This window comes from Larimichthys crocea, chromosome I, assembly GCF_000972845.2.
Source record: "Larimichthys crocea isolate SSNF chromosome I, L_crocea_2.0, whole genome shotgun sequence".
Taxonomy (NCBI): Eukaryota; Metazoa; Chordata; class Actinopteri; family Sciaenidae; genus Larimichthys; species Larimichthys crocea.
The window spans coordinates 41,125,091-41,152,682 of NC_040011.1; the positions used below are offsets into that span (position 1 = coordinate 41,125,091).

Below are 27,592 nucleotides of genomic sequence, written 5' to 3' on the forward strand. Positions count from 1 at the left end.
CTGGCAATCCATCTGATAAAATAATAATAAAACAATTCTGTTTGGACTTCCCTCAGACAGATGTTGCAACATACTTTGCAACACCGTGTAATTCTGTAAATTGTACCACAGCTCATCATTAGAGATATTTCTGCAAGTTTTTAGGTTTAGTTTTGGCAAAATGTGGTCGGTGTGGGACAAGGAAACCCAGAAGGAAATCTCTAAGATGTTCTGAAAATACTTTTTAGTGTAATATTCACGATGCAGAGCACACATTGTTCCCTGTTTATAAGCAAAGATGGTCTGTTGATGTTTGGTCCAAACCTAAATTACAAACATATGAATGAAAAAAAAGACAGTGATCCTAATGTGAAGTAAGATTATACACACACATGTTGAAGATCTGTGTGCACCGTTCTTGTTACCATTAGTTACAGAAAAAGGTCTTGTGTGCCTAAGGACAGAAGGCTTTGTTTATGTTAATGAGGTGTGATTGGAGATTAAATTTCTCATTATATGATGATTTAAGAGCTACTCTTTTTAGTAAAACGTTCTTCACTTGTAGTAAAGTTTTAGGAAAGAATCTTTGTTGTGTAAGAATTTATTTGCAGAGTTATTTGTTTGAAATGTGATTCACGACCCAAAATGTGTCTGTGTGTGCTCAGCACCCATTGTGACAATAAATAACAACTGAAGACGCAACATGAATTTGAGAAAAATATAGATTTATTTTTGGTTTTAAACACCAAAATCATTTCTGATGTGACAAAATGAACAGCACGCGTCCATCGTGTAACCAGTACCAGCGCATGGGCGGTATTTTGAACTTTGATCAACGCAATGGGCTAAATTACAAATAAATAAAAGCACCATGCATTCATGAGAGTGAAAGCTGTAGCACGAAAGCCAGTTAATTGTTAAGTGACACATACAGAGAGAACATTTCACAATCCACATGCCATCTGTGAATCACAATCTGAGAATTAAAAACACTTGTAAAAGGTTGTGGGTGTATTTCTCACCAGGTTTCCGCCCGTTTAAACAAACAGACAGTTCTGTGTACCGGAATTCACTGCATCGCTGATACAATGCAAATGTTTTTGGACCTTTACTGTGGAAAAATTAATGATGTGGGTTGAAAAAAAAAAACAAAAAACGCGAGAATGGAAATACTGATGAAAGACTTTCTAACTCTGCTCGCTTGCAAAACGGCCTATTTACACAGCCTAATGATACATGATAGTGTTTGATAATCTGGATGAGATGTGAGATGGCAGTGTTGGAATGAGGTTTCTCCCGACGCCGTGGTACTGTGGGATCTCAGCTCCGTGTGCTGTACAGGTCTTCATCCTCGGGGCTGGACTGGCCAAAGTCCATGATAGCAGGGTCTGCCTTGAAACCAGAGCCATCTGGAGGGCAGCAAGAGAAATGCAACAAAATCTAGTTGAATTTAGCTGGTCCATTTACTCAAACTGGTAACACATGCATCGGTCGAGTTCACTAAAAGTATTGAATAACCAACCGAAAATAAAAGAGCACCAGGGTCATAGCCACAGTGTCTGACACAGACGCACCACGTCTCCTCCAAGAATTACCTCAGCTGTGAATCATCTGGTTGTGCTTGTTGTGTGTGTGTGTTTGTGTGTGTGTGTGTCTCTAGGTGCGGCCGTTCCTAGTTCAGCTGAGACTACAATTAATTTTAATTACCCTTCATTGAATTTGCAGGAAGTTGCACCACAGGAATAAGATGTGGAAATACACGCGAGCACATTGATAAAACCTTGTGCTCGGTTTATTCATTTGTGCAGACAGAATTCATGCAGCCGCAGTGAATAGAAGGATCTCTGACCTTCAAAATAAAACCACTCAATCTAATATCCACTAAATAAAAGCATGTATTAATCATCAATGTCATGTGCATTAAAGCTACACTTGATGTGAATGGCTCACTCTCACTTTATATGATTATTAATGCGTATTTTATATATGAAGAGCATACCGAGTTCACACACAATACAGAGAATAAACATTTATATAAATATGTGGTTATAAGCATTAATATTAAAACTGTATTCGGTTGCTTCCTGGTCTCAGGAGTCTACATGTTGATGACATCTGCAGTAAGGTACAACAGGAAATGTATTTTTCTAGGTGAGGTTATTTGGAGCAAACAGACAGATCCTATTATTATTTTTCCGATGTAGAAAACACTGCTATGCATTATGGGATCATTGCATCATAACATTATCTTCCTGGTCAGGTCAAAGCCAGCCTGTCTGGACTGTAACGTTTTCAAACTGCATATATCCAAATGTTGACTGTGGTAGCATTACATCAGATTCCTTTCGTGTTTTATTTGGAGGATATTATTCTTTGCCATCTAACAGGAGGATACGGCACAGGGGAAAACTCCTCAGTCTGTAAGACTTGTGAATATATTGACGAGTTCTGCAAAAGGCCAAGGATGGTATGTGTTCGGTTAAAAATGAGACGAGCGTTGCAGTGTTCTAACAGTGAATGACAATGAATGTTAAAGCAGTACTGTAACTTTTCTACCAGAAAATAACAGATTTTAAACGACTTGGTTTCCTGCACCGTGAGCACCCGGGTGGTGTTAGTGTTTGTACCACAGGCATTTTGGACCAGAGGGAAGAAGATGGTTTCAAACTCGGGACATGGGGGAATGCTGACGGGGAGCAGAGCTGGTGTCATGCCAGAACTGGAGCTGGGCAAGCAGGGCTATGTAGCCCAGCCTCTATGAACATAAAGACAAAAAGCAAGAGGCTGCCGGACACATGAATAAATGTGGGACTGACTTTTAAGTGTCGGTGAGAGCTTCATGAAATAAAAGGCTGAAAGAGAGACGAGCTGGGCTTCTTGCTGTTGGACGAGTGAGTATGTCTTGTGTTGTTGTTGTTGACTTGCTAGTTTTTGATGATAACTAATACACGTGTACAGCTGTCCATATTCATAAAACTAAATCTCAAAGACACCAGTTTTCATTGAAATGTTGCTTTTAGAGAAGCTGCAGCTGTTTGTTTATCCCTGCTGCTGTCCTTGATTATTTCTTCATGGATTTCAGACTGTCTTAAAGTGACCCAAACCACAGCTCCTCTGAAGTCTGGATAATTAAAACCATAAAACCACAAGAACAAATATCAACACATTTTGGTGGAATTCAGACAATTCAGAAAAATTGCAGTGAGTGTACGTGTGACAGCCAACTCATCAGTGCAGTGAGTGCAGCAGGAGTTCACTCTACCTTTGCTGCTGTTTACTTCAGGTTGTTGAGGAGGTGGTGGTGTGAGCGTTGGAGCTGGCGTCTCTTCGACTTGTGGTGGGGCAGCTACCTCGGGTTGAGGAGCAGGTTCAGGATCAGCTGATTCAAATGCTGCTGTGGAAGTCAAAACACACTTAAATACTGGCCGAGCAGTATGAATCGATGTGTTCTGAAAGCTACTATAATATACTATTATTAATAGTAATAATATTTGGGAAGATTTATTCTGTCAGCCTATAATAAATTGGTGTACTGTACAGTCAGTCCTAACAAGAAGCAATGCAATCAATAAAAACAAAGAAAGTTTAGTTTTAGGAGCTTTCAGTGGGACTGTGGGACATTTTTCACATTTTTTCACACTTCAGCTGCAGCTTTAATTGAAATAAATCTGCTTCTGTACCCAGCTGTTGTTTTCCAAGGAAGCAGATTAAATGCTTGTGCACTTTCTGTTCTCTGACATCACAGGGCAGAATATTTCTGGTACCTGCTGGCTCCTCTGAGGCCTTTGGAGCAGGTGGTTCTTCAGAGGAAGGAACAGACTCGACTTCAGCAGCCTCCACTGGAGCAACCTCCAATGGAGCAGCCTCCAATGGAGCAACCTCCAATGGAGCAGCCTCCAATGCAGCAGCCTCCAATGGAGCTGACTCTCCCGTCTCTGGTTCTACGCTCGGCGTGGACTCAGCTGTGCTGACGTCAGTGGATTCATCCTCTGCTGCTTGTTTTTTGTCTGAGGGCTCCTCACTTTCAACAGGCGCAGGTATTTCCTCAGTGGTGGTCGTTGCCTCTGCTGGCACTGAATGTGCCACTGGATCTGAACAGGAGAAGAAATACAGAAAATCATCAGTAGAAACAAAAAAAAAAAAGAGACAAAGACAGAAAGCAGCAGACAAAGATCAATATCTAATACCTGTGTTGGTCTCTGTAGGGGTCTGGTCGGGGGATATGTCTGCGAGTGTTACTGATGACGCCTCCTCTGGTACCACAGTGACAGCGGGCTCATCGGAGACAGGAACAGACTCTGCTGATTCTACCTCTATCTCTGGGATTGTAGAGCTCTGGACTGGGCTGGAGATTACCTCTTCAACTGCTGTCAGCTCTGGATTTGGCACTGCGGCTGCCTGACAACATTTAGACAAAGAATAAAGATTTAAATGTGTTCAGACTTTCCTCGTATTTAAAATTATTATTATGAATTGCACCATTTAACTTTAAATGAATAATAGAGCACTAGTTTTACAATTTTCTTTAACATTTTGGCACTAATAGGTTAAATTTTGTTTTTTTTACACTGACTGGTGAGGAAAAAAAAACATGTAAAGGCTTACATGAACTTACAGCGAGTTTAAAAGTAGTATATGCTTTGATTTCTAGATCACAAAAATCCCCAAGCGACAGTGTACGAAGTGCAAAGAGCGCAGTAACAGAAACACAATAATCATGAAAGGGCGAGGACAGGAAATGGAATGGGATTTTTTGAGAAAGTAAAATATGTAAATGAAGACAGTTGCCACTATCTGGGGTGAACCACTCTTTTGGTTTTAGTCACACACACACAGTAATAACAGCTTAACTTTCTATTCACACATAGCTGCTAACAGACTTTTTTACTGATTCTAACAAATCTCTGCAGTTACCGCTTCATGACTGTTAAACTGTGGAGCAGCAGTCTCTTTCGGTACGAGTTCCTGGGGCTTGGGGGTGAACAGTGAAGACACTGCAGCCTTGCTCCAATTCCCTGCAGCATAAACCTTCTTACCCGTCACCTTTAGAGAAAAGAAGAAAAAAAACACATTTTTTAACAGTGTTAAACTCTGAAAATAACAAGGTTTGTATAGAGAAAGATCAGCATTTGAAAGAGTAGTGTAACCTTTAACACAGCCACCGCCTGGGCCGGGTAGCACACCGACGCTCCTGCACTCATCAGACCCAGAGGAACGGCTACCCTCTTGAAACGAGAGCCTAAAAATAAAGTTCACAACGAAGATTTGCAATCATTTTCTGGGCTTAGCAAACAGGTGTCTGTATTAGGAATTAATTTATTTAATAATGTTTAAATGTCATTTAAATGACTCCCCCACAGGGAGATGAGGACAAAAACAAAGAGTGCCGAGGAAACTTGAACTGAAACTTTACTTCGATGTTCCTTTGGTTTCTTTCTTTGTGGTTTAGCAGAAAGGTGATTACAACTTAGGTGAGACATCTGTCTCATATGACTCGGTGAAAATTAGGATGAACGGGCTTCGAGGGAAACTCTATGACACGCGCACCTGCTGTACGAAAAGGTTTGTGATGTTATACAACGTGATGGACTTTAATTCCAAGACTCGGCTAAATAAACAAGGAATGTATTATCTATACAATTTCATCATGAATTGAAAAAGTCCAAAATATGAGAACGCTGCAAACATAAACAAAAATATGTGATGGTTTATTTATTAGGCGTAGCCGTTGTATTACCACACAGTTATACATAATAAATAGAGGCGCCGAGCTAGCTTGCACGCTACCGTTTTTATTCCAGCAGAATCACGGTAATTCCTTTTTTATTAATGCGAAATAGCCTCTTTCGAATATTACATATTGACAATTTACAAAACAATCTATTATCTCCAAGTCTATGATGGTGCACAGGGAAATATTAGATGGTTGCCAAAGAATGAAAACAAGTTCTCTGATCATTACGGATATACCTCGGTGTTGTAAAAATTAGGAATATACTGGGGTCCAGGCTTTTTCTCTGTAACCCCTTTTGTGTGTTGCACTGTTAAATACCCCTCCTTGTACAAGAAACTTTGATGCTTCGAATCCAGTCTCTCTTATTGAAGGGTCACTCTTTCCAAATTCCCATAACACTCGGTATCTAATTAGTTATTTAGCACGCAGTATCAAAGATTTGATCGTGTTTACTTTTACTTTGTTCAGGTTCTGACTGTGTAAGATTAAGTTTCAGATGGAGTTAAACACGAAGCATTTGCTAAACTGGATTTATTTTATGAAATGAAAAGAATTGTTGGAACAACTGTTCATACTCAGCGACTTAGAGATGCTGAAGTACTTTGGTGGCAATATATGATGATTTTATGCTTACATATTGTGTATCGACCATTTCTGTTGATCAGTGCTCGATGTTGGTTATTTTGAAGGTTGGTCTCAGACTAAAATGTCTCGGACAAAAAGGAATCTGGATTTTATTTCAGGATCGATCAAGACTGCAACTGCTGGGATGTCACTTGTTTTTTTAACACCATCACTATCTTTTGTTGTAAAAAAAAAGAAGAAAAATCAACTTAACTAATTAAAATAACTAAAGTGACTAATAACTTTAATTGTTTCTAATTTGAATTTAGTTTTCTGTCACCTCTCCCACCACCGCTCACGCACACTACAACAAAGTGAATGCTGGAGAAGAAGATGCTGCTCTACAGAAATAGCCTCACCCCTTGTCCTCTGGCCTCTGTACACTCTGGTCTTGGTCATGATTCGGTCTCTGTTTACGTGATCTTGACTACAGCACTGATGGTGATCTGTTTTTGTATCCTTTGATAGTGCCGCATGTACTAATAAATAGACAGATCGTCGCCAGCGGGCCTACATTTTTTGCGACATGGTCACTGGGGATCAGTTTACCTTTCCGTGCCAAGAACATGCCAAGCAGGCCAGCCATGGTGATGGTACCAAATCTGGGTAGAAACTCCGGAGGAGGGTCCTTTAAGTAATAAAACACATCTGGAAAAAAAACAGCAAAGGAGTCGACAAATATTCCTTTTATTTTCTCAATTTTGAACTGACACGCTGCTCATATTGTTGCATTATTTTTTGCACTAGCAGTATTAAGAGTAAAAAGTGACATAAATAGCAATAATAATAACGGAACTATCATGCGCAGAAGTATGACTAATGAACAGTAAGCTGCATAAGACGCTTTTCTCATATTTTCCGGAGGTACATATCCACTACAGATGCCACAGAGTGTGCCTTTTAATAATGTAACTTACATATTGCAGCATCAATACACAGAGAAGTAATTTAATAAGGCCATGACGGCTTAGATGTTTTGTTTTTAGGATGTCAGTGCTGAGTTTATTATGTACAAAAACATCAGAGATGTGCCACATGATTCCATCTCAGTGCTTTGTAAGGAAAGAAGGGGTTTCAGTTTTGAGTTTCAGGGAGGAATATTAGTTGTATGTGACACCTTATGGTACCTACTGTTGACTCACCCTCTCCTGCATGGTATAGATTAACACTTCCACTTTTTACAGAGAAACAGGCGCCCTGTCAGGAACACAAGACAAAGCTGAAATCAACAACAACAGGAAGAACACAACTATGTCACAACACTGAAATAGTTACATCTGATTCAAGTGTTTGTTTCCCCATCTTCCACAGTATCAAACTGTCATATCTCCTTGCAGCAAACCTAAAAGCTGCGGCCTGAACTGCATGAACACCATTTCCTGTCTGACTCCTGGAACTTTGCAACATCATACGTGCACAGAGCGCTTGCAACACATGGGATTGTGCACTATAGGCGCAAAACGAGGGGAACAGAACTAAAAAAACCCCAAAGAAATCAGGGCTGGAAAACACTGCAGGTGCAAGATAAGACCTCGTTGATGTATTTTATGTCATGTTCCATTTATGTGACGCTTAGCTGGCGTGTGGGGGTTTGCAGCGTGAAAGAGTACATGAAAGTGTGAGGTAATTCTGAAGGAAGGTGGCGTCTGTCTGTGCACTTCAAACTTTTGTCATGTGCCCAAAGAGGTGTGATGTTCTTATACTCACACACACACACACATCATCTAAATACCTTTACAGCCTGGAACAATGGTTGTATGGTCTCTCTCGCTGTTGTTAACCCACTCTGAATAACACCGGGCTCCTCTGGAACAAACTGAGGCTGGGCAGGCCCGGGCAGGGGGGTGTAGACGTTCAGCTGTGGACAGAGGCAGAGTGTGATCATGACATGTAACAGACAGGTCGGTGAATGGCGCCCGAGTTCTGTCACGCCGTACCTTCTCTCGTTTAACCAGCCCGTCGGCGGGTGCTTCGCTCTCTGTACACACACGAATGGAGGCTATGCCCAGCACCGTCGGGACGGCCACTATCACCACCTAGAGCACGCGATAAAAAGGCAAACTTTAGTGTCATGGCACAACAGTGACAGACAGATGACTCATGTGGACCTGTGGTGGAAGAAAGAGATACTTAACAACACATGCAAATGTAGTAAAACCACATTGTGGTAAAAAGTCCTACTGGGTTTCCATATACCGGTACATAAAAGGGCATAAATATGACAATAATACCAAAGAATTAGCACTTATTATGCACAATTGCTGCTTACCCAGTGTTACCGTTATATGATTTTGCACCTATATTATATTTACGGCCTGTTATCATTGAAACACTGACACGTAAGATTAATTTTAATGTTGTGGGAGGTTCAGTTGGCGCTCTTTTGAATGTCTTGTCATGTTCAGGGTTCCCACATCTTTTTCATGAACAAATTCAAGCACTTTTCAAGCACCTCCAAGCACCAGTTTTTCCATTTTTCCAGCACCTTTAAATAGGTAGCCTACTAGTTGTGTTTGCCATGATGGTCATGGGAAGCGCAGCGGTGCCACTGTATGGCATCCCTATATTATATTTACAGCCTGTTATCATTGAAACACTGACACGTAAGATGAATTTTAATGTTGTGGGAGGTTTAGTTGGAGCTATTTTGAATGTCTTGTCATGTTTTATTTGTTTATCCTCTGTTTGGTATGTAAAATATGCAGCATAAAGCTAAGAATCGAACAAATAGAGACATATTTGTACCTAAATAACATGTATAACCTACAAAACAGGCATGTTAACTACATTTACTGACTGTTTTAGGTGAGTTACAACCTCTTTAACCTCTACATTAACCTTTAATTCTGTTTATATGGTTGCACACTGGTTAGTGAAGGCAGGGTTGACAGACAGGTGTTGTTATTCGTGTTCAGGAGACAGGTAAAGGTGAGAGCAGAGCCTCAAACTGCTGTTTGTTTGGTTAGCATTGACCCGCTCGGCGAGGCTAACCCCGTTAGCACAGCTGACAGTGACAGTTTGAATTAACGGCTCCCTGACCGTTGGCCGTTGACCGTTGGCCGTTACGCCGCCTCCGTTCATTCATAAAAATCACACGAACACACAGAAAAAGTGTCCAGAAAGAAATGTCATGCATTCACCTTGGCCGCCATGACAGCACCGCTCCTCCTTCTTCTCCTCCTTCTTCTTCTTTGGGCTCTCCCAGTCGTCGCTGCCAAGTTAACGGTCCAAACCGCGGTGCGCTACCGACACCTACCGGACTGAGCCGGATCCTGCAGCATGCCCGCCCGCCTGGTCCTTATTAGTGATGGGAATTTCGGTTCTTTTTGGAGAACCGGTTCTTTTGTTTCTGCATACTATAAGGAGCCGGCTCTTTCGGCTCCCAAACGGCTCCTCACATTTTATTAATTGTTTTTATTAATTAATTATTATTTTATGATTATTGCTGTTATTATTATTTTATATTTTTAAATGTTATTATATTTTATTTTATTTTTGACATTGTAAAGCACTTTGGTCAGTGCATGCGGTGTACAAATGTGCTATACAGTCGTCCCTCGCTATAATGCGGATTTTTTTAGTGTAATTTTGCATGCTTTATTTTACAGCGTACTGTACAGTATGAACGCGCATTGTGTTCTGCATCCTAAATTGGCTAAGGGAGAACCGCACATGTGTTCTGCGTCCTGATTAACTAAGGGAGTACTGTACAAAATACGTGTAAAAATGCGTATTAAAGTGTGTGGTTAGGGGTTTTACAGCCTTAAAACATGTATAATAATTGTAAAACTTACTTCGCAGATTACGTTTATTGCGGGTTATTTTTAGAACGTATCCCCCGCGATAAACGAGGGACCACTGTATAAATAAAACGTACTAACTATTTAATTAATTTATCACCCAAAATAATGCAATAAATAATGCAATAATGTAATAAATAATGTCTCTCGTCTCCCTCCTGTTGTGTTTGTTCTCCGCGACCACTGTGTGTGTGTGTGTGTCTGTCACCCCTGCCGTATATGCTGCTATACATCTTGACCAATTACGAGCAGCTTTCACACAAAAAAGTGGAAAAAAAAGTTTTTTTCCCCGCTAGTTTTTTTTCCTCCACTTTTTTAATTGAAAGCCGAACGTGATTGGTCAAGATGTGTGAGAACAGGCATGGCATGAGGGAGAGTGTCAGGAGGAGACAGTGAGACACAGAAGTGAAAAAAAAACGGCTCCCTAAATCGGCTCCCAACGAGGAGCCGGCTCCCGTCGTTCACTTCAAAGAGCCGGCTCTTAGAACCGGATCGTTCGTGACCGACACATCACTAGTCCTTATGGTGATCTCATATAAGAGGCATGTTCACACAGTGTTCTCCAGATCTCAGCTGTTGTTTTACGTTATCTTTTCACATTTATCCTCCTATCCATCCAACCGCTTATCCTCATCAGGGTCACAGGGGCCTGGCAGGGGCACCGCCAGGAATTTTGGGCCCCATGACAAAATTTGGTTTAATAATTTTATATTGGTGTTTACCTATTTTTTGGGGGGCCCCTGTCAGTCGTGTGTCCTTGGAATTGTCATCAATTGATAAAGAAAAGGTAACAAAAGTCTTACTGACCACCTTAATGTTAGCAGTCCCTTCTACATTATCAGTCACCAGTCCTATTGAGGGTTGTCCCAAGTTTGCCCTTGTGGAACGTCGTGGTTCAATCTCCAGTTCTTCGCTCCCTCTTCTAAAACACTGATCTGCCGTTTAACTTCCCCAGCTGATGCACCCAAGCCAATATCAACCGTCCTGGCCTCTGTTAACTGCTTGTGTCCCAAGCAAACCTTGTATCTGTTCCTTACAATCGCTGTATTTTACATGGTCACCTTGTCCCTTAAATCTTGGTGACCAATCTTTTAACATTATATACCTGTGTGTGAATCAGGTAGCAACCTCCAATGAAGTATTGGAGGTAAAGCTTAGTGAGGGAGCCTGTGTACATGCAGAACAAAACAATACACTACATAGAACGTTAACAGACATTAGATGACAGACAACATGGTCCCCAAACATACTAACAGTAGCTTTATCAGAGGTTGCAGCTCTCTATATAAGAATTAATCAGTTTAATTTTTAGCTTTTTCTTGAAGGTGGAGATGGATTTCACCATTTTTAAAACTCTCATCGAGCTCGTTCCAGATATGCGGTCCCCTGCATGCAAGAGACAAGCTGGTACTTTTTAGTCTTCTTTCCCCCCCCCCAAGTGATTAGATGTTTATTTTTGGTATCATATGCATCCCGAGGACCGCAAACCAGAACCAGCACACGTAATCTAGTTTTATGAATGATTTGATGCATCACACAGGCGTTATGATATAGATTTAAATCAGTCAGCCGGAGAAGACCAAAGCGATGAAAAAGAGGTCTTGTGGGAGCATTGTACTCTGACCACGACTGCTTAGCTTTATACTTAACAGTTTACATACCAATCAGAGGATAAATGTATAAAACAGGACTCATGTTGTTATAAAGTACACAAAGACATTGAAAAGAGCTCCAACTGAACCTCCTGCAACATTTAAATTCAGCTTACATGTCAGTGTTTCAATGATAATAGTCCAGAAATACAGGGTGGGGCTGGAGCCTATCCCAACTGACTTAGGACGAGAGGTGGGGTACACCCTGGACAAGTCATAACAGGGCACATAGTGGCAAACAGGCAATTTAGAGTCACCAATTAAGCTGCTAACCACCATGCTTTTTTATCTATATTAAAAATAAACGTTGAATAAGTTCTGAAACTATGACTGCACTTTCCCATGTAAAGCAATTGTTTGTGATTTTCTTCTAGAAGGGTTAAATCTGGGGCAACTGGACTTGGTTGTAGATTCATGAAGATGTTATGCCTCTCATCCAAGAGGCTTCTTCAGCTCTGACTGATGGTAGGTATTTAGCCTAGTCCATAGCTTCCTTTCAGATTCAACCCTTCTTGAAGAAAGATGACCCGGATGTCTGAGAACCTCCACAGACAATTGTTTATGACATATAGTGATTTATTAGGAGCAAGGCAACACATGCAAAGAGCCTCCAAAAGCTCCAGATTAAAGCTTGTTTTGGTAATCTGAACTGGTATTATTGTGGCCATGTGTCAAAGTTTTAAGAACATCCATCCATTTTCTGTTACTACGTATCCTTATCTGTGTTTGCTGGAACTGGGCCCTAATCCAGCGGACAGTGGGCAAGAGGTAGGGTACACCCTGGACAAGTTTGTAGTTCATCACAGGACATCTCTTAACTGCATTGTCTTTGGACTGTGGGAAAGATGCTGGGGAGACATGCAAAAACAGAAAGGCCATATATTCAAATTACCACAAACCACCACAAGGAAGTATTGTTGCAACATAGTGCAATGCACTAGTTGCAGTAGATTTGATGGACACAGACACACTGAACAGAGTGCAGTATAGGTAGGGGGTTAGAAAAAGGTCACAACAGCACTGTGGACCCCTAAGAGATTAAGAGTCATCCTAAAAACTGTCTCTAGCAACGATTAGCCTCTTTCCTTGCGTAAATCTGCACAGCATAAGTGGGCATAGATAATGGATGGATGCCATGGGTGGATGCATAGCAGTGCATGCATATTAGTCACTCTTATTTGCTCATGAAGATGGCAGGTAAGGGTTCAGTTTGCTCAGAGACATTAGCTCCTGCAAGAACATAACATATTATATGGCCTCCTAGTTTATGAAGTGATCCTGCCCTTCATTTGAAATCTGGTCATCTGTGTAATGTGAAACATAAGCGCAGAACAAAATGCTGTTTGTGTAAATCCAAGAAAAGGTACACATAAACAGAACATAGCTCGTAGTGCAGAGGATTCAGTTTATTGAAGTCAAAGTTTAACAACTTAAGTTTACAATCTGTATTTTTTGTAATATATATTCATATATATGAAACCAAAAAAGGCTACTTTAGGAAGAATAAATGTCATTTTCTTTCTTTTTTAATATCATCTTTAGTCAGTTTAATGTACAGAATAACAGTAAGCTAATATTATCCTTGAAAAAGAGCAATATGTTCCTTTTTTAATGTCGCAGTGCAACTTACATCTTACACACCTGTGCAATGTACCATGAGGTGTACACCCCTGAAAGAACACACAGTGGAATCTCCCTTTTCGGCCTGTTTCTGCAGGTCTACACACACAAAGATCTGGGAGGGATAACACAGTCTGTGCCTACAAATCATAACTCGCACTCTTTAATCTACAGTATGTCGCCTGCTCAGCGGAGCGGCGGTTGGAAAAAACGAAGACCAACATTACAGATGAGAAACGTAGAGAGGTCTGCAGACTAAAACTGTATTGTAACTCTTCTACAGCTGTGTGTGTGTAGGATCACCAGTATAAGTCAGTCCATCGTTGCCAAAGAGAGGGTTGGGAGGCACAGGGAAAGTGCTTGCATCATTTAGTTTCTTTGTGGTGCTCTTAAATTAACCATTGAAAAACAAAAAAAACAAAAAAACATGAGCTATATCTCTGGGGTGTGTTTGATATTTTCACGACAGTGTGACATGATTAAAAAAATTAATAAAACCCTGAACCTACAGTCAAAGAATTACAGTAAAATATGAAGAATAAGTACAGATAGTGCTGGATGCAGCAGGTGCTACGCATGTCTCGTAGAGTGTTCGACACTGGGGGGCACCGTTGAGTCCTTGGCCTGATATTGCAGATGAAATGATTCATCTGAGTTTCACAGACTATACAAACCATTTAGTGTAGAGGTCTTTGACTGCCCAGTGTCAACTATATTCTCGGAGGGAATGTCAAAATAGCTTTCGTTTTAGCTTTTAACTTCACTGTCGTCTCTCAGCTGAAGCCTTTGGACACGCGTCAAGACTTTCTGTGTAAACCAAAACATCGAATTGAAACCTCCTAAAGGAGGATCTGCATTAGATCAAGTAACTGTGCAGCAAAAAAAAGAAAAAAGAAAAATGCCTCCCTCGGTTATTGTACAGTGTGTGTCTTTAAACACTATCTAATGAAAAAAAAAGAAGAAGAAGAATACATCAAATTTATGAACATATGAATAAAAAGTCATTCTTCTTCAACGGTACAACAACAGTAGTTTGCATGTGCTACAAGTCTAATCTACCCTTGCAATCATAAGAGGGAAAATAAAAAAATAAAAAAAAGAACACAAATGATCCACAATAGTTTTACCCTGTCCAATCAAATCAGTCCCAGGCCTTTTCTCATGCAACACATCACCAGGAGAAGGATCAGCCGTGATGTGAACCATTAAAAACTGTCAATCAGCTGTCAATGATGGTGGTGGTTGTTGTTGTTGTTGTTGTTGTTGTTGTCTGCCTCCTAGTTGTTTAACTGCTAAACACCCTGCATCTACAGAGTGAAGAGGGGGACACTGCAAAACCTTGGCATAGAATACATCATACTTTACATTATATCTATGACACAAAACGTAAATAGATTTATATATTCTTCTATGTTTAAATATATTTGTAGACTGTACACAAATCTTTAGAAAATGAGACGGCAAATGCTTTTACCTGATATTTTGAACAGCAATGGTAAAGAGGCCGATGAGACATAGACCCTGTGATGCAGCCAATGAGATATAGAGATATAGAAAGTGCATTCTTTGTAGTGAGTGACTCCTTTGAAAAGAACTCTCGAGCTCTTGCATTCACTGTTTAAGAAAAAAAAATAAAAAGAAAGAAAAGAAAGAAAGAAATAGTTTTGCACCCACGCAAATACATACTCTCTGTCTTCCCTCCGCTACCTCTAGAAGCATATCACAGTGGTAGTGGAACGCAAACATTTACATCAGTATACACAGCAGTATACACATATACACAAGTCTTTGAGGACGAGAGAGAGAGAGGAAACAAAGGAACAATTAAGAAAAGAGAAGGAGGAGATGGACAGAAACACAGAGAGACAGAGAGAGAGAGAGAGGAAAAGAAAGAGAGGGAGAGAGAAAGAGAGAGAGAATGCAAACTGAATAGTGGAGCATCAGAGGAGCCTCCTTCTGAAGATAAAATTGTATATTTTTTTTGTTTTTTTTGTTTTGTTCTTAACAGTTCACAGTTTGAAATAGTGTGCATCTAGCCAGCACAATGGTTCCCTTCAATGCTCGTGCTCGCTTGTTTTTTTCGTCATTTAAAACAGATAAACATCAGCATTGATGGCTACCTTTTCACAGTCTTACATTAAAGGTCACTGCCCTTTAACTTTCACCACACTGTCCCGTGAGATCAGCTTGGAATAAACAAGTGAGGTCCCTGTAAATCAACGAGATATGCAGTGAGAGAAAAGAAAAAAAAAAAGAAAAAACAAGACAGAGAGAGAAAGGGGGAGAACTGGTGGCTCTGGGTGCAAAGTTCATCAGTACAAAAGTAGTACAGTGCTGTGGTGAAAAGGATTCTCCTCTGTATTGCTGCTACATAGCTCCCCCTGCCCCCTTAAAATCAACAGGAAAAAAATAGCAAAAAAATAGAATACAAAGAAACGAACATGTTAAAAAGTCTCCTTTTTTTTCTTCCATTTTGCTTGACAAGCGTGTGGAGTTTATGCTGAGTTCCATAGACAAAGGAAGATTAATGCTTTCTGTTCAAGCATGCAATAGGCACCCTGTGGGGTCCTCAGGATTATCAAAAGTTCATACACGCAGGTCTCAGACTGTTCCCTCTATGATATTTACACATCTTACAATGTGTGTTCCTGTGTGTGTGTGTGTGTGTGTGTGTGTGTGTGTGTGTGTGTGTGTGTGTGTGTGCGTGCTCAGAGTCAGGATTCAGCTAATGTAAAGCTCCGTGTGTGTGTGTGTGTGTATCAGTTCAGTCTTTGCTTCTCTTCTCTTTCTCACACGTGTGTCTCAATGAAGGAGTGTGTGTGGGTCATGAGAGGTGCGCCCAGCGGGGAGAGGTCGTCCTGACCGTTGGTGCCCGGACTGAGCTGGCAGATGTCTGAGTAGAGCTCGCTGTGCCACTGCTTCCACTCTCTGAAGGTCTGGGAGCACAGGCCAGGGTCCTCCAGGAGAGCACAGATTACTGCCAGCTCGGACTCTTTGGCCTGAGGGGAGGGGAGCAAAGAGGCACCAGGGAGTTACCACACAGAATCCTCACACACATCTAATTCTTCTTCGAATCTTCTGTTTGTGCTACCTTCAAGGTGCTGCGAAGGGCTCGGACCCGGTGCAGCCTGTCGTTGAGCAGAGGGTCCCTGGCTCTCTGGGTGAAACAACGTCGAAGCTCCTGCCTGCTACAGGGTTTTGGGTCTCCTAGGGCCGTCACGTTGGCCTGCTCCAGGGCCCGGTACAGCTGCTCTAGCCCATCCAAAGGCTCCGGCTCGCGGCCCTCCGACACCCGCCGCTCCCTTCCCTCTGACACCCTCCTCTCTCTGCTGTCAACTCTCAACTCCCGCAGGTCTGAGACACCCAGGAGAGGACCGGTAAGAGTCAGATCCACTGTTAGAATGACACAATGAACTTGATTTGGATATATAGTGGCGTGCTTAATATAGAGGTGAAAGAATTGATTAATCAATCAAGCATGACTGACGGAAAAATAATCTGCAAACATCTCAATGATGGATTTATTGTTCTTAAAAAGGACTGTTGGTATAAAACAAAACAAGCAATTTGGCTCCCCATTTTCGACTTTTTATAGACCCAAAGGTTTATCAATTAATCGATAATCAAATCAGCAGATTAATTCATGCAGATCATTTGGTTTAATAATGACAGCAATGCTTCCAAACAGCATTGTGTCTTCTGAACCATTTCAGCTATCAAACCACACAATGGACAATACGAGTGTTTAGGATAAGAACAAAGAAATGTTCCCTCATGAGGCCTATTGGCCAAACAATCAATGGTTTCTAAACTTTTTGGTTTGTGCCTCTTTAACGGATGACTGAAAATCAATTTTTCCTCCTCATATTGTTTCATTTGAACAATTTCTAGAGACCTCAAGAGGTTAAAGCACAAAAAGATTACAGCAAAGTCCCCAAAGTTTCCTAAATCTAACTGGTACAATCTAATTTTAGTGCATTAGTCTTAAATAAAGTAAAGGATCCGAATACAGGTCAACTTTTCCCACTGACACCATGTTTACCTCTGACTTTTAAATATTACAACAATGTTAATAATCAGTCCTGTGATTTATGAGATAATACAGTCTTTAATTAAGGGAGCTTTAATGTGTGGCACAATATTTCTGACTGAGTTGTTGCAAAAAGTCTCTCTGGTCCCTATGGTCTATTCCTCTGAAGACCAGAGAGACTTTTTGCACTCACGCCTCATAAAAAATTTTGTTCTGTGTATACTCTCCTTGTATAAAAACACAATGTGTGTAATTTCCTTACCCTCCTCACCCTGGAGCATATCTGCAGCCTGCCCCTCATCCTCCTCATCCTCACTCCTCTCCTCCATATGAGCTGAGGTGTGTAACAGCTTTCCTGGCATCGGGTCCCTGTTCCTGGGCAGACTCTGGCTGCGCTGCTTATGAGAGCGTCGGTGTGTGTGGCTGTGCGAGTATGGACCTCGCTCCAGGGGAAAGGGCCCGTCCCGCTCCCTGTCCCTCTCCGCGGCGTGGTGTCTCCGTACAGGCAGCGTAGCCTGCCTGCGTCTCTCTGGGGACATGCCCTGTCTGCCCAGACCTCCGTACAGACCCATCTCTCCAGCCATGCTCCCCATTAGGCCTCCGTAATCACTCTCCCCTGGCGCTGTCTGCAAGAAGTGCAGCCCTGCGCTGGTCAGAGGGGTCTCAATGAGGTCCTGCCAGGAGCGGCGCTCACGATGAGAGGAGCGGCAGCCTGATGAGTGGGTACTGGTGCTGCCTGTGCCTGTGCCCATGCCCATGCTGTCTCCACGCTGGTCCTCGGCCGAGGAGTGGGAGTGCGTGGACTCACTGGAGAAATGTCGCCCGTGCTTAGGCTCTGGGAAGGGGCTTGAGGAGTTGACCTGCAGTGGGAGAGGGGAGGAGGAAGAGACCATCTGTGGAGGGATGGGGGAGGTGGAGGCACTCATTGACGGCGGGCGTGGGGACGGAGTGGAGCGCATGAGGCTCATGGAGCTGACTGAGCGTGGCAACTGATCATAACTGTGAAGGAGGTTAGCCTGAAGGGTCTGAGAGGTGAACGGGGGGAGGGGTTGGTTAGTACGGGAAGTGTGAGGAGGGACAGATAAATGTGAGCACAGACACAAGGAAAATGTGTGCCGCAAAAAACAAGGAGAAGTGTGGAAGGCGTGTGAGGACGGAGAGACAAAAGGAGAAGAAAGAAGGAGAGGAAAGCAAAATGAGAGCAAAAGATGAGCGCAAAGAAGCAATGAGATGGCAGATGATGGCAGAAAACATGGTACGAAGGCCTCTGGACCTTAATGTGCATGTCTGAACATCTTGGAGTAAAAGTGTTTTTCAGTGTTAGATCATCTTTAAGAGATGTAATGAGCAGTGTCGCCATCTAGAGGTCTGACTGTAAACAAGTTCTGGCAGCAGAACACAGAGAAGTGATGGTCTTGGCTGCTTACCGAACCAGATACTCTCTCACACTCTGATGTTTTATTAATGCCGAGAGCTCTGGTCTATGCAGCTCTGAAAACTGTGGCGCTTTTAAGAATAAAATATTCTATCAGAATGAAACACTGCAAAGAAAGTGTTGTGTGTGTGTACTTACTGATGGTGTGCGGTGATAAGTATCACACAGAGATGAAGGTCCCTCCTGTTTGAGCGTCATTGAGCCGTCGACCTCGTCCTGATCACTCTCGCTCCAGTAGTCTGATGAACAGACAAGACAGACACGCAACGGTTACACGTTAGAAACTCATGGACAAGTCGGGTCATATCTCGCCAAAGTGAATCCGTCTCACCTTCATCCGGGCGTGGCACCTTGTCATCTGGTGTGTAGCCAATGGCAGCAAGCCCCAGACGGTTCATCCACCTTCAGGAAGGAAGCAAAGGACAGGTGAGAGGTGGCGTAATGCATCAGAGGAATGGAGGAGAAGAAAGGACAGGTTATGCTTTATTAAATGGTAGGTGATGAATAAATAACTTTTAAATAATCTCCTCTTACGAGCAGAGAAAAGATAATTAGAGAGATGGATGTAGAAAGAGACAATCCTCGGGCCTCAAATGAAATCTTTCTCCGCATGCACGCTTTCCTGTCCTTATCCCATCTCTCTCTGTCTGTCTGTCTGTCTCATTGCAGATCCCGGCTTGTCCTGTGACTCTCTGCAGACACCTAATAATAAGGTCACTACTAAGAATAGAGGCCCAGTCTGTGCGTGACGAACAGGAAACTCATCATACTCGGAAGAGCACGCTATGGGAAGCAACTCGATCCATTAACAAGTGTAACCAAAGGCTGTTGTGGCTTATTCCTCTGTTGTCCAAAATCTATTAAAAACACATCAGTGAGCCGCGCTGTTGAACTAGCTGACGTGTTCACTCATGAAGATGAACATGTTGTGTATTCTGAGTCGACCCCAGGGCAAATGTGTATTAATCTGAGCCTGAAAATAGTCCCCGACAAACGCACTGTTTCCTCCTGTTTGAGTCATGTTTGCTAAAAAAAATAATAATAATCACAGTACCCAACCGTTGTAGGAAACGAATAAGCCTTTAAAAAAATAAAACTACATATTTGAGAGACGTTTCCCAAGATTTACATCTTCATTAGGAACAAATGGCTGAGAGCCAGAGAGAGTCAGAAAGTAGTGAGAGATGCGTGGAGTGAAGACATTGCCAGTTTTAGTCTAAAATCAGAATAACGCCAGTTTTGAGCAGCTGTTTTGTCTTCCCTTGAATTCAGTCTTTGGTGTGGCTTCTGATTAGTCTTCCTGACTGTTTCGTGCTCTTTTCACTGCAAGAACCTTTTTAGGAACTTCACCCATGTTTCAACCAGAGCAACCTGCATCTAAATTTAGTTCTGAGGCTATCTTACCCCTCAAAAAAAAACCTCTCTGCTCCTGGATAGTATTTTCAAATGGCACAGGAACTATCGGGGTGCGACATGCAGCACTGATTCGGTCAAGTATATTTGCGTTTTCCAGAACATTAACTCCATCATTAGTCTAACACACCTACTATATGACTGTCTTCAGAAGCTGGGAAACTCCAGATTTAAATGCGACGAAGCCAGGATGCATTTTTTACACATATAACGGCATTTCCTGATACCACCTATTCACACACATTTACACAAAATGCACATGAAAATGTGTGCGGCAGCGCTTTCACACATGAACCTACTAATGCGGTATGGAAGTCAAATATAGCTGGTTAATTACTCCCCCAATTATCTCTCTATGTTATTGAGGAGAGGTGTGGATAATTAGAGCTCATCAGATAGCACTCCTGCAAATATTCCTACTACCTCCCACTCACACAAGAACACACGTGACACATACACACACACACAAACACACAAACAGTTCTACATTTAACAACACAAGGGCAGGTTCATGCCTTATTCATGCACGGTGTTGTGTGGGCTGTTGCCTTGTGTAAACTTGGTTTACTCAGTTAAAATATTCATGAAAGAACACGTGACGTCCCCGCAGCATCTGACTATTGTCCACATTAAGACAAAACATGCGCTCGGAGACTCACGGAGGCACCCACTCTCTCACCTGTTCATTTCCTCAAGACAATCTGTGGCGAAGAAGAAGCTCTTGATTTTGGGATGGCAGGCTTTGAAGGCGCTGCAGTCAGTCAGGGAGAAGAAGAGCGATTAGTGTTTTTGTGGCTCACGTTGTGTGGGTGAGAGCAAATGTGCTTGATTAGTAATTTCGGGCGACATGTGAGGGACACTCACAATTTCCGTCTGCACTCTATGGCTCGGTCTATTCTGAACTCTGGGAGGCTGATGAAGCCCTCAGCCTTCTCATCCTGCAGGCACAGACAGATGGAGGGTGGTGGTACATCATCAAAACAGAGAACATAATGTCATACATACTGATATACCAATTTTATTTGGGATAGTAGTACTCGTAGTCAAGCGTATGAAAACAACATATGTTGTTTACGCAGGCTGGGATAAACTCTCACCACTTCACATAAAAAAGATAAGACGAGAAATGATTATCGTGGCCAACAAACTGAGTTATATAAACACATTTACAGTTTACAGTTTATATTTACAACATTATTTACAGGTTTTTTTCTTCATAATATTGCAAAAATGTTTCATTAATCGTCAATTCATTAATCAGAATGTTTACATCTTGAGGTTTTACAGTAAGTTTTGTGTATGGATGAGGTCAAAATGCTCAGAATGCATATGACACATAAGTCGATTAATCAGCTAGTGGATTTATAAAAGTTTTATAAAAGTTGGGGCGGGCTGATCTGATCTTTGTATGGGTCAAACCCACAAAAACACTGGATCCTACAATTCCCATGATGCAACTCAGTTGCATCTTTTGTGAGAGATGTTCAATTTTCTCTGATGACATCTTCCGGTTTATATTTCTCAGACTCTGAAGCTCCTTTCAGAGCCACAAACGTCATTATACAGCAGATTTTACACTTGAGTAGTACTCTCCATGACAAGTAGACAAACTGTAGTGTGCTAAATCAGCAGAGTTCCTCTGTAATTCCCCTATTTATATGAAATGATGCAGGGAGAAAAGTTGTCACCCAAAGAAACACTCACATTCACAATACGATGATGGTTTAATGTGATTCCTTACGTTTTGGTTGGTGTACCAGTAGAGGCAGGACTCTTTGAGGATAAACCAGTACTTCCTCCATTTCTGGGTGAAGTAGCCTTTAGCATCTTTCTTCTTCCACAGCCAGCCCTCACAGTCACCGTGGCCCAGGTCCTTACAGGAAATTCTCCTTCGACTGGCACTAGTGAGGGAACCTGCAGAGAGTGGAAAGTATGATGTTAAAACACAAACAAAACAAAAAAAGACACTAATGAGTAAAGCAGACATGTATTTAGTGGTTCCAGTCTGGCAATAATAAGCTAAATCGAAATGTCTGGACACTGTTTAAGTCTGGAGGAAGCAATTAGCAAGAAAAATTCCTTCAAACAAGAAGTTTTGCATCAGCGACAGTGATGAATTAAGGTAAATCAGTTAGTTATGACAGGTGTTGACATCTGTGAATGCAATTTTTTTAAATTTCTTTATTTTGCAGTGTAATTGCACCTGTGTCTGCAATACTAATGTTTCCATCAAGCACTCTGCATCTGGACTTTTCACATACATAAGCAATTATTATCAAGCTTGTCTCAACCCTGTCATCCTCTCACTGTCACACACCACGGTGCGCACCTGAAAGTCTGTCAGGCTGAACTTCAGACGTTTAAATATTATGACATTTAAAGGTTCGCTCTTTCTGAGGAGCTGCGCTAACACACATCCACCGGTAGAACTGTACAGATACATAGAGGAAAATGCACCTTTACTTCGCTTTTTGGTTTTCGTTCTTAGAGAGGTGTAATGGTGTAAAGACTAGAGGGGAGACAGAGAAAAAACATGTTAGCAAAAAAAAAACCTCTGAAAAAGGCAAATTTTATAGGTTGGTGTTGTTGATGCACGTAGAAAGGGTTGCAGGCAGTTCACTCTTCATGTTTAGCTTATTTTTTTATTTTATCAGGCACACAGTGGAGAGGATTACGGGCGCAGAGGGATCACTGTACTAAAACTGCTTCAGCCAGGAAGTGACCTAAAACCTGTGATGGAGAGCCGAAAGCTGTCTGCCACTGAGACTAAAACCACAGCGATGGCAGGATGTCGTGAACTGCATCACCTTGGCGACTGCTTTTGGTAATTTAAAAACACTGACCTGCATCAAAAGGGTTCAATGCTTTTGGCTTACTATAGGAACTTATTATAGGACTTACTATAGCTACATTTTCACTCATATTGTATTAAAAGGCTTTGGAATGAAATCAGCCCACTGATGTCGGTTGTAATTTCTGCTGTTTTTAAGCCATTAGTATGACTTTTGCCTAAAATTAGTTAGTATTGTGGCCACGACTAACTTCAAGTCATGAAGTTAGTAACTCAGTAATATCTGTTACAAGGGTACTTTTATTTATGAATCTAAATATGAATATAACTTCTCATTTGCAACAAAATTGACATGAATAATCTCACTTCATGATCTGATTTCATGTTTGGATTATGTCAGCAAATACTACCTCATCTCAAAGAAGCTAATGTGAGTCGGCTATAGGTATCAACACAGCTGAACATGACAATAAAGCTGAATAAATATTTCTTCATAGACAGCTGAGATGACTCACTCTATGCTACAACTGATAGTGCTTTGGAGGAGAGTCTGGGGCTAGTGACTAAGACAGCATCCTGTGTCACAGTAACCTAAATATGGAAAGCAACTTACCTCATCCGACTGTTATCTTTTATTTAATTATTACAGTCCCGAATGGATTTAATCTCAGGTAACTCGTCTATTCTTGTCTGCCTAGATGTTTAGCTGTTATCTGGACACAATCGATCTTCATGTAACAACGGATGTGGCTGGTAGGAGATTGTTGACGTAGGCATAATTGAAAGGCTCTGTTGCTTCGTTAAAATGAGGTTTGAGTTTACTTTATAATTAGGCAAATAAAGAATTAGTGTTATTTATTGTTTTAAGAGATGCACAGCAAATTTTGTTGTATTAAGGTGCAATGACAATAAAGACATTTCATTATATTCTATGAAACATCTGAGAGACACACAGCACTGTCTCCTGTCCTACCTTCCTCATGGAGGCCGCTCCTGAGCTTCCTGAACCAGAGTACCTGCAGGACGACGAGACAGGATTGAATGTAACCACAAACGACTCTTACAACTCCTTCCATCAATCGCAAGCATGTGGTCAAACCACAGACGACCACACAAACACAAACTCACCTGTCTGTTGTGTCTGCCCGCAGTGTGTCCGCACCTCGCTGAGGACAGAAGAAGAAAAAAAAGACTTTAAAGACCTACATGGCTGAACACATACACACTTCCTCTATGCGCCTTTGTGTGTAGCAGATCATGTTCTGTGGCTTTTGCCTGGGCTGTAGACATCATATGTTCTGTGGTTTCTTCTGTATTGCTGTTACCCACATGTACTGAAAACCTATATAGCTGACGTGCACTTTACAAGAGGTTGGTAGGTTGGTAGACATATTGTTGTAACACTGAGTAAAGTGCTGGTTACCCTCTTTACAGTAACATACAACATAAATCTGGCCTGGATATTAGCCCTTTAGACAATTTTACACAAGGAGTAATGTCTCCAAATGACTCTTTTGCCACACAGTACATCTCTGACTGTGACAGCTACTAGCAATGATAATAAAAATGATGATACATTTAGTTTTTTTAGATACTCAAAGTAGCAAAGTAGTGACAAATTTGGTAAATGAAAATAAAAAAAACAAACTAGAAAGCTAAAAATTAAAAAATCAGTAAAGTTTAATAGTTTTGTAGGGCTTTCACAATATCAGATTTTCACACCGAATGGTGATATTATCACCATATCTATGGGAAATGTTAAAAGAAAACAAAAAAGATATAAAAATAATCCTCTTAGTTGAATTTATCTCTAAATATTATTATGTTTAAACCATTTTTTGGAAAGAATTACACTTGAAATACAATTGTAGAGAGTTTAAAACACAAAACTGTACAAAAAGAACCAAAAATTGACGAGTGCAAATCACACAAATGAACAGAAATGGAAATATTTGAATTGTTTGGACTACCATGAACTTGACCACCACTACAATGGTCCCAACAAAATGTATTTTACTGAACTTTTTTGCTAAACTCTGCCCCACGTGTGGACACAAAACCCCCAAAAAAGCTTGTTTCAGATAAATGAAAGGGTCTACCAAGCACCACACGCTCAGGGAGTCAGGGGAAGGTCAGGAGGCCCCAATCCATAGCCATTAGGCACATTACCATTATGCAACACAAGTAGCTGGATGTACTTGTTCTGCTATGAATAATTAGAGGATACCTTTACTGTGTACTGTGCTGGACAAAGACATGAAACTTCACCAAAAAAATGTTGGTGTATTGTGTTGATAGAAAAGATTTAAAGAGAGCGATAGATGGGGGAAAGCAGGCCGCTAAGGCCGGCGTATGCTTGTTAGTATACTTCATGTGCTATGAGTCACCACCATGAGAGACACGCCGCTGAGAGGGTTAGAGAGGGCTGGTGTTAGCTAAGCTGTTAACGTGCTCTGTGTGTGTGTGTGTGTGTGTGTGTGTGTGTGTGTGTGTGTGTGTGTGTGTGTGTGTTTGCCTGTGTCGTGTTTTAAGCACAGTCTGTCACTCGCGTTTGTAATTGGTCTAGCTGATGCTGAGTCATACACCTGATCACAGGGATACGTGTTTGTGCGCGTGCATGTACGCGTGCGTGTGTGTGTGTGTGTGTGTGTGTTTGTCCAGAATAAACTCCTATTTAGACTCAGGCGTATCTGAGGAGATGGAGGATATTAGGATGAGTTAGGACGAGTCGTGAGATGGCTACCATGCATACAAATGCACTCCTGTTTGACGGTGTGTGTGATGTTTGTGTATGCCTATGCGTGTGTATGTGTGTGCGTGTGTGTGTGTGTGTGCGTGTGTGTGTGTGTGTGTGTGTGTGTGTGTGTGCGCACGCTTGTACATGATAGAAGAGGCAAAGTTACAGAGCGGTGTGTCTGATAATCTGTGAAGCTGGCAACCTTGCAATGACAATGATCATCCTCACTCTCTCTCTTTGTCTCCTACACCTGACACACACACACACAGAAACAATGTGTGTGAACCTGTGGACATCATGACCTACCCTCCATCCACAGACAGCTCCCCTCTGAGAGGACACACACATAAACTGTAAGACGAAAGAAGATGTGTGTGTGCGTGCATGAGGTAACGAGGTAACTCTATTCCAGTTAGCTAAGTGGCACAATCAGGATTAAAGCCTTGAAGATGATTTTAGTGCCACTAATGGGTCTTTTCCACAGAAGACATTTTGACATGTCACAGTGGGAAAAGCACAGGTGTGAATATTAAAATGAATGACTGCTGCGTTCCATTTAGCTGCCTCAGTTTCAGTCCAGGTATTGTCCCACTGTCACAGCTGATCGGGACACTTGAATAAGAACGGAGTCATTGTTAATGTTATTAGTTACACATGTTAAAATGTCTGCTGTAAAAAAAAAAGGCCTATTAAAAGCAAAGAAATACTGAATGATTAACTACATAAACTCTTCCTCCAGTGACGAGAATAAGAAAGATTTAAACACAGTTACAGATCAAAGATTTTACATACTCACGCTGGTAAAGTCTGTGTGAGATTTCTTTCAAAATACATTGAATATGTTGGAAAACAGTTGCTGAAAACAGGTGATAGTCCTGGATACTGATCATTTTGACACATAATTTCAAAAACTTGTCGATATTTTTAATCATTCAAATTTGAGCTGGGTGGTTAATAACACTGTCTTCTTTGGTCTGACAGACTCAAAACATATTTATTCTTCTTTCCTGCTGCATTAATCATCTCATAACCCCTGAGATGTGTCATGTGATACACTAGAGAAGCCTAGGTTGGAAAAAAATGGACTAAACTACCTAACTGTATATAAAGTAGTTCAAACTAGCTCAATTTGATCTGTTGAAACAAGTTAAAGAAAAAGGTTGGCATTATTCTATATTTTTCTTATTGATAATCAGGCTTAATGATTTCCTAAAACATCTGCAGTTTGTAGTAAATATCACCCAAACAGGTGCAGGCACAGCATTACACCTGGAGACTAATATTAGTTTAAGAGTGACACACATATGGTGATAGATAGATAGGAGAACACATTAAAATAATATGATTTATTGATGTGTAGAAAGGTTAAAACCTCCTATTTAAGAGTCTGTGTACATACAGGCAAAGCATCAGGTGGCTGGTCTAGGCGCAGGGTGGAGGACAGCATGGAGGGGCTGATGGGAAAGCTAGGGCTGCTGGGATTGCGGCTCTTGCGCCGGGAGCGTCTGGTGGAATCCCGCCGACTCTCCCTACCCAGACCCTCGGGCTCCTCCTCGATCACCAGGATCTTGTCGTCGCTAAGGTAACGCAGCAGGGAGTTGTCTGAATCTGTGGGTATCGGGGGAAAGGGAAGAGGGTGTAGAGGGATGGAGCAGTTAGAGGAGGATGGACAGGCTCGACAGTAAAGATGACAGGCAGAGGGGAAAAAAAGAACCACAGAGGGAGGGAGGGGAGATAGCGTCGTAGAGTCGAGGGAGAACCCCAGAGTGGAAACAGA

At 41.6% G+C, this 27,592-nt stretch overlaps 2 protein-coding genes across 4 annotated transcripts in view; both read right to left on the bottom strand.

Annotated features, from left to right (window-relative positions):
- Positions 1–683: 683 nt before the first annotated feature.
- On the bottom strand, positions 684–9,606 carry apool (apolipoprotein O-like). Of its 2 annotated transcripts, none has more exons than XM_019273972.2 (11): positions 9,478–9,606; positions 8,275–8,373; positions 8,070–8,195; positions 7,480–7,534; positions 6,887–6,985; positions 5,127–5,218; positions 4,894–5,022; positions 4,167–4,377; positions 3,744–4,070; positions 3,242–3,370; positions 684–1,388 (listed from the first exon to the last, which is right to left on the bottom strand). In XM_019273972.2, the coding sequence occupies exons 1-11, from the start codon at positions 9,487–9,489 to the stop codon at positions 1,300–1,302; spliced, it is 1,368 nt and encodes a 455-aa protein (XP_019129517.2). In that variant the 5' UTR covers positions 9,490–9,606; the 3' UTR covers positions 684–1,299. The 2 variants fall into 2 exon arrangements, with proteins under 2 accessions (XP_019129517.2, XP_019129516.2); XM_019273971.2 differs by having other exon boundaries at positions 3,242–3,373.
- A 4,295-nt stretch (positions 9,607–13,901) lies between these two features.
- si:ch211-26b3.4 (connector enhancer of kinase suppressor of ras 2) overlaps positions 13,902–27,592 on the bottom strand; it is a 62,054-nt gene continuing 48,363 nt past the window's right edge. The window contains exons 14-25 of one of the 2 annotated variants that reach the window (XM_027281640.1): positions 27,215–27,423; positions 24,207–24,244; positions 24,052–24,094; positions 22,745–22,796; positions 22,029–22,201; positions 21,152–21,225; positions 20,967–21,038; positions 19,206–19,276; positions 19,013–19,113; positions 17,702–18,299; positions 16,501–16,802; positions 13,902–16,408 (exon numbers count right to left, since the gene is read on the bottom strand). In XM_027281640.1, the coding sequence (XP_027137441.1) occupies positions 16,199–16,408; positions 16,501–16,802; positions 17,702–18,299; positions 19,013–19,113; positions 19,206–19,276; positions 20,967–21,038; positions 21,152–21,225; positions 22,029–22,201; positions 22,745–22,796; positions 24,052–24,094; positions 24,207–24,244; positions 27,215–27,423 (1,943 nt within the window). In that variant the 3' untranslated portion in view covers positions 13,902–16,198. The remainder of the gene's footprint in view (positions 16,409–16,500; positions 16,803–17,701; positions 18,300–19,012; positions 19,114–19,205; positions 19,277–20,966; positions 21,039–21,151; positions 21,226–22,028; positions 22,202–22,744; positions 22,797–24,051; positions 24,095–24,206; positions 24,245–27,214; positions 27,424–27,592) is intronic. The other variant, XM_027281645.1, reaches the window with a different exon arrangement.

Excerpts from the sequence above, each read along its gene's own strand:
- apool (XM_019273971.2), bottom strand. Across the intron at positions 6,986-7,479 it reads TCTATACCATGCAGGAGAGG|ATGTGTTTTATTACTTAAAG; the intron begins GTGAGTCAACAG and ends TTTTTTTTCCAG. Across the intron at positions 5,219-6,886 it reads CATGTTCTTGGCACGGAAAG|GCTCTCGTTTCAAGAGGGTA; the intron begins GTAAACTGATCC and ends CTTTATTTTTAG.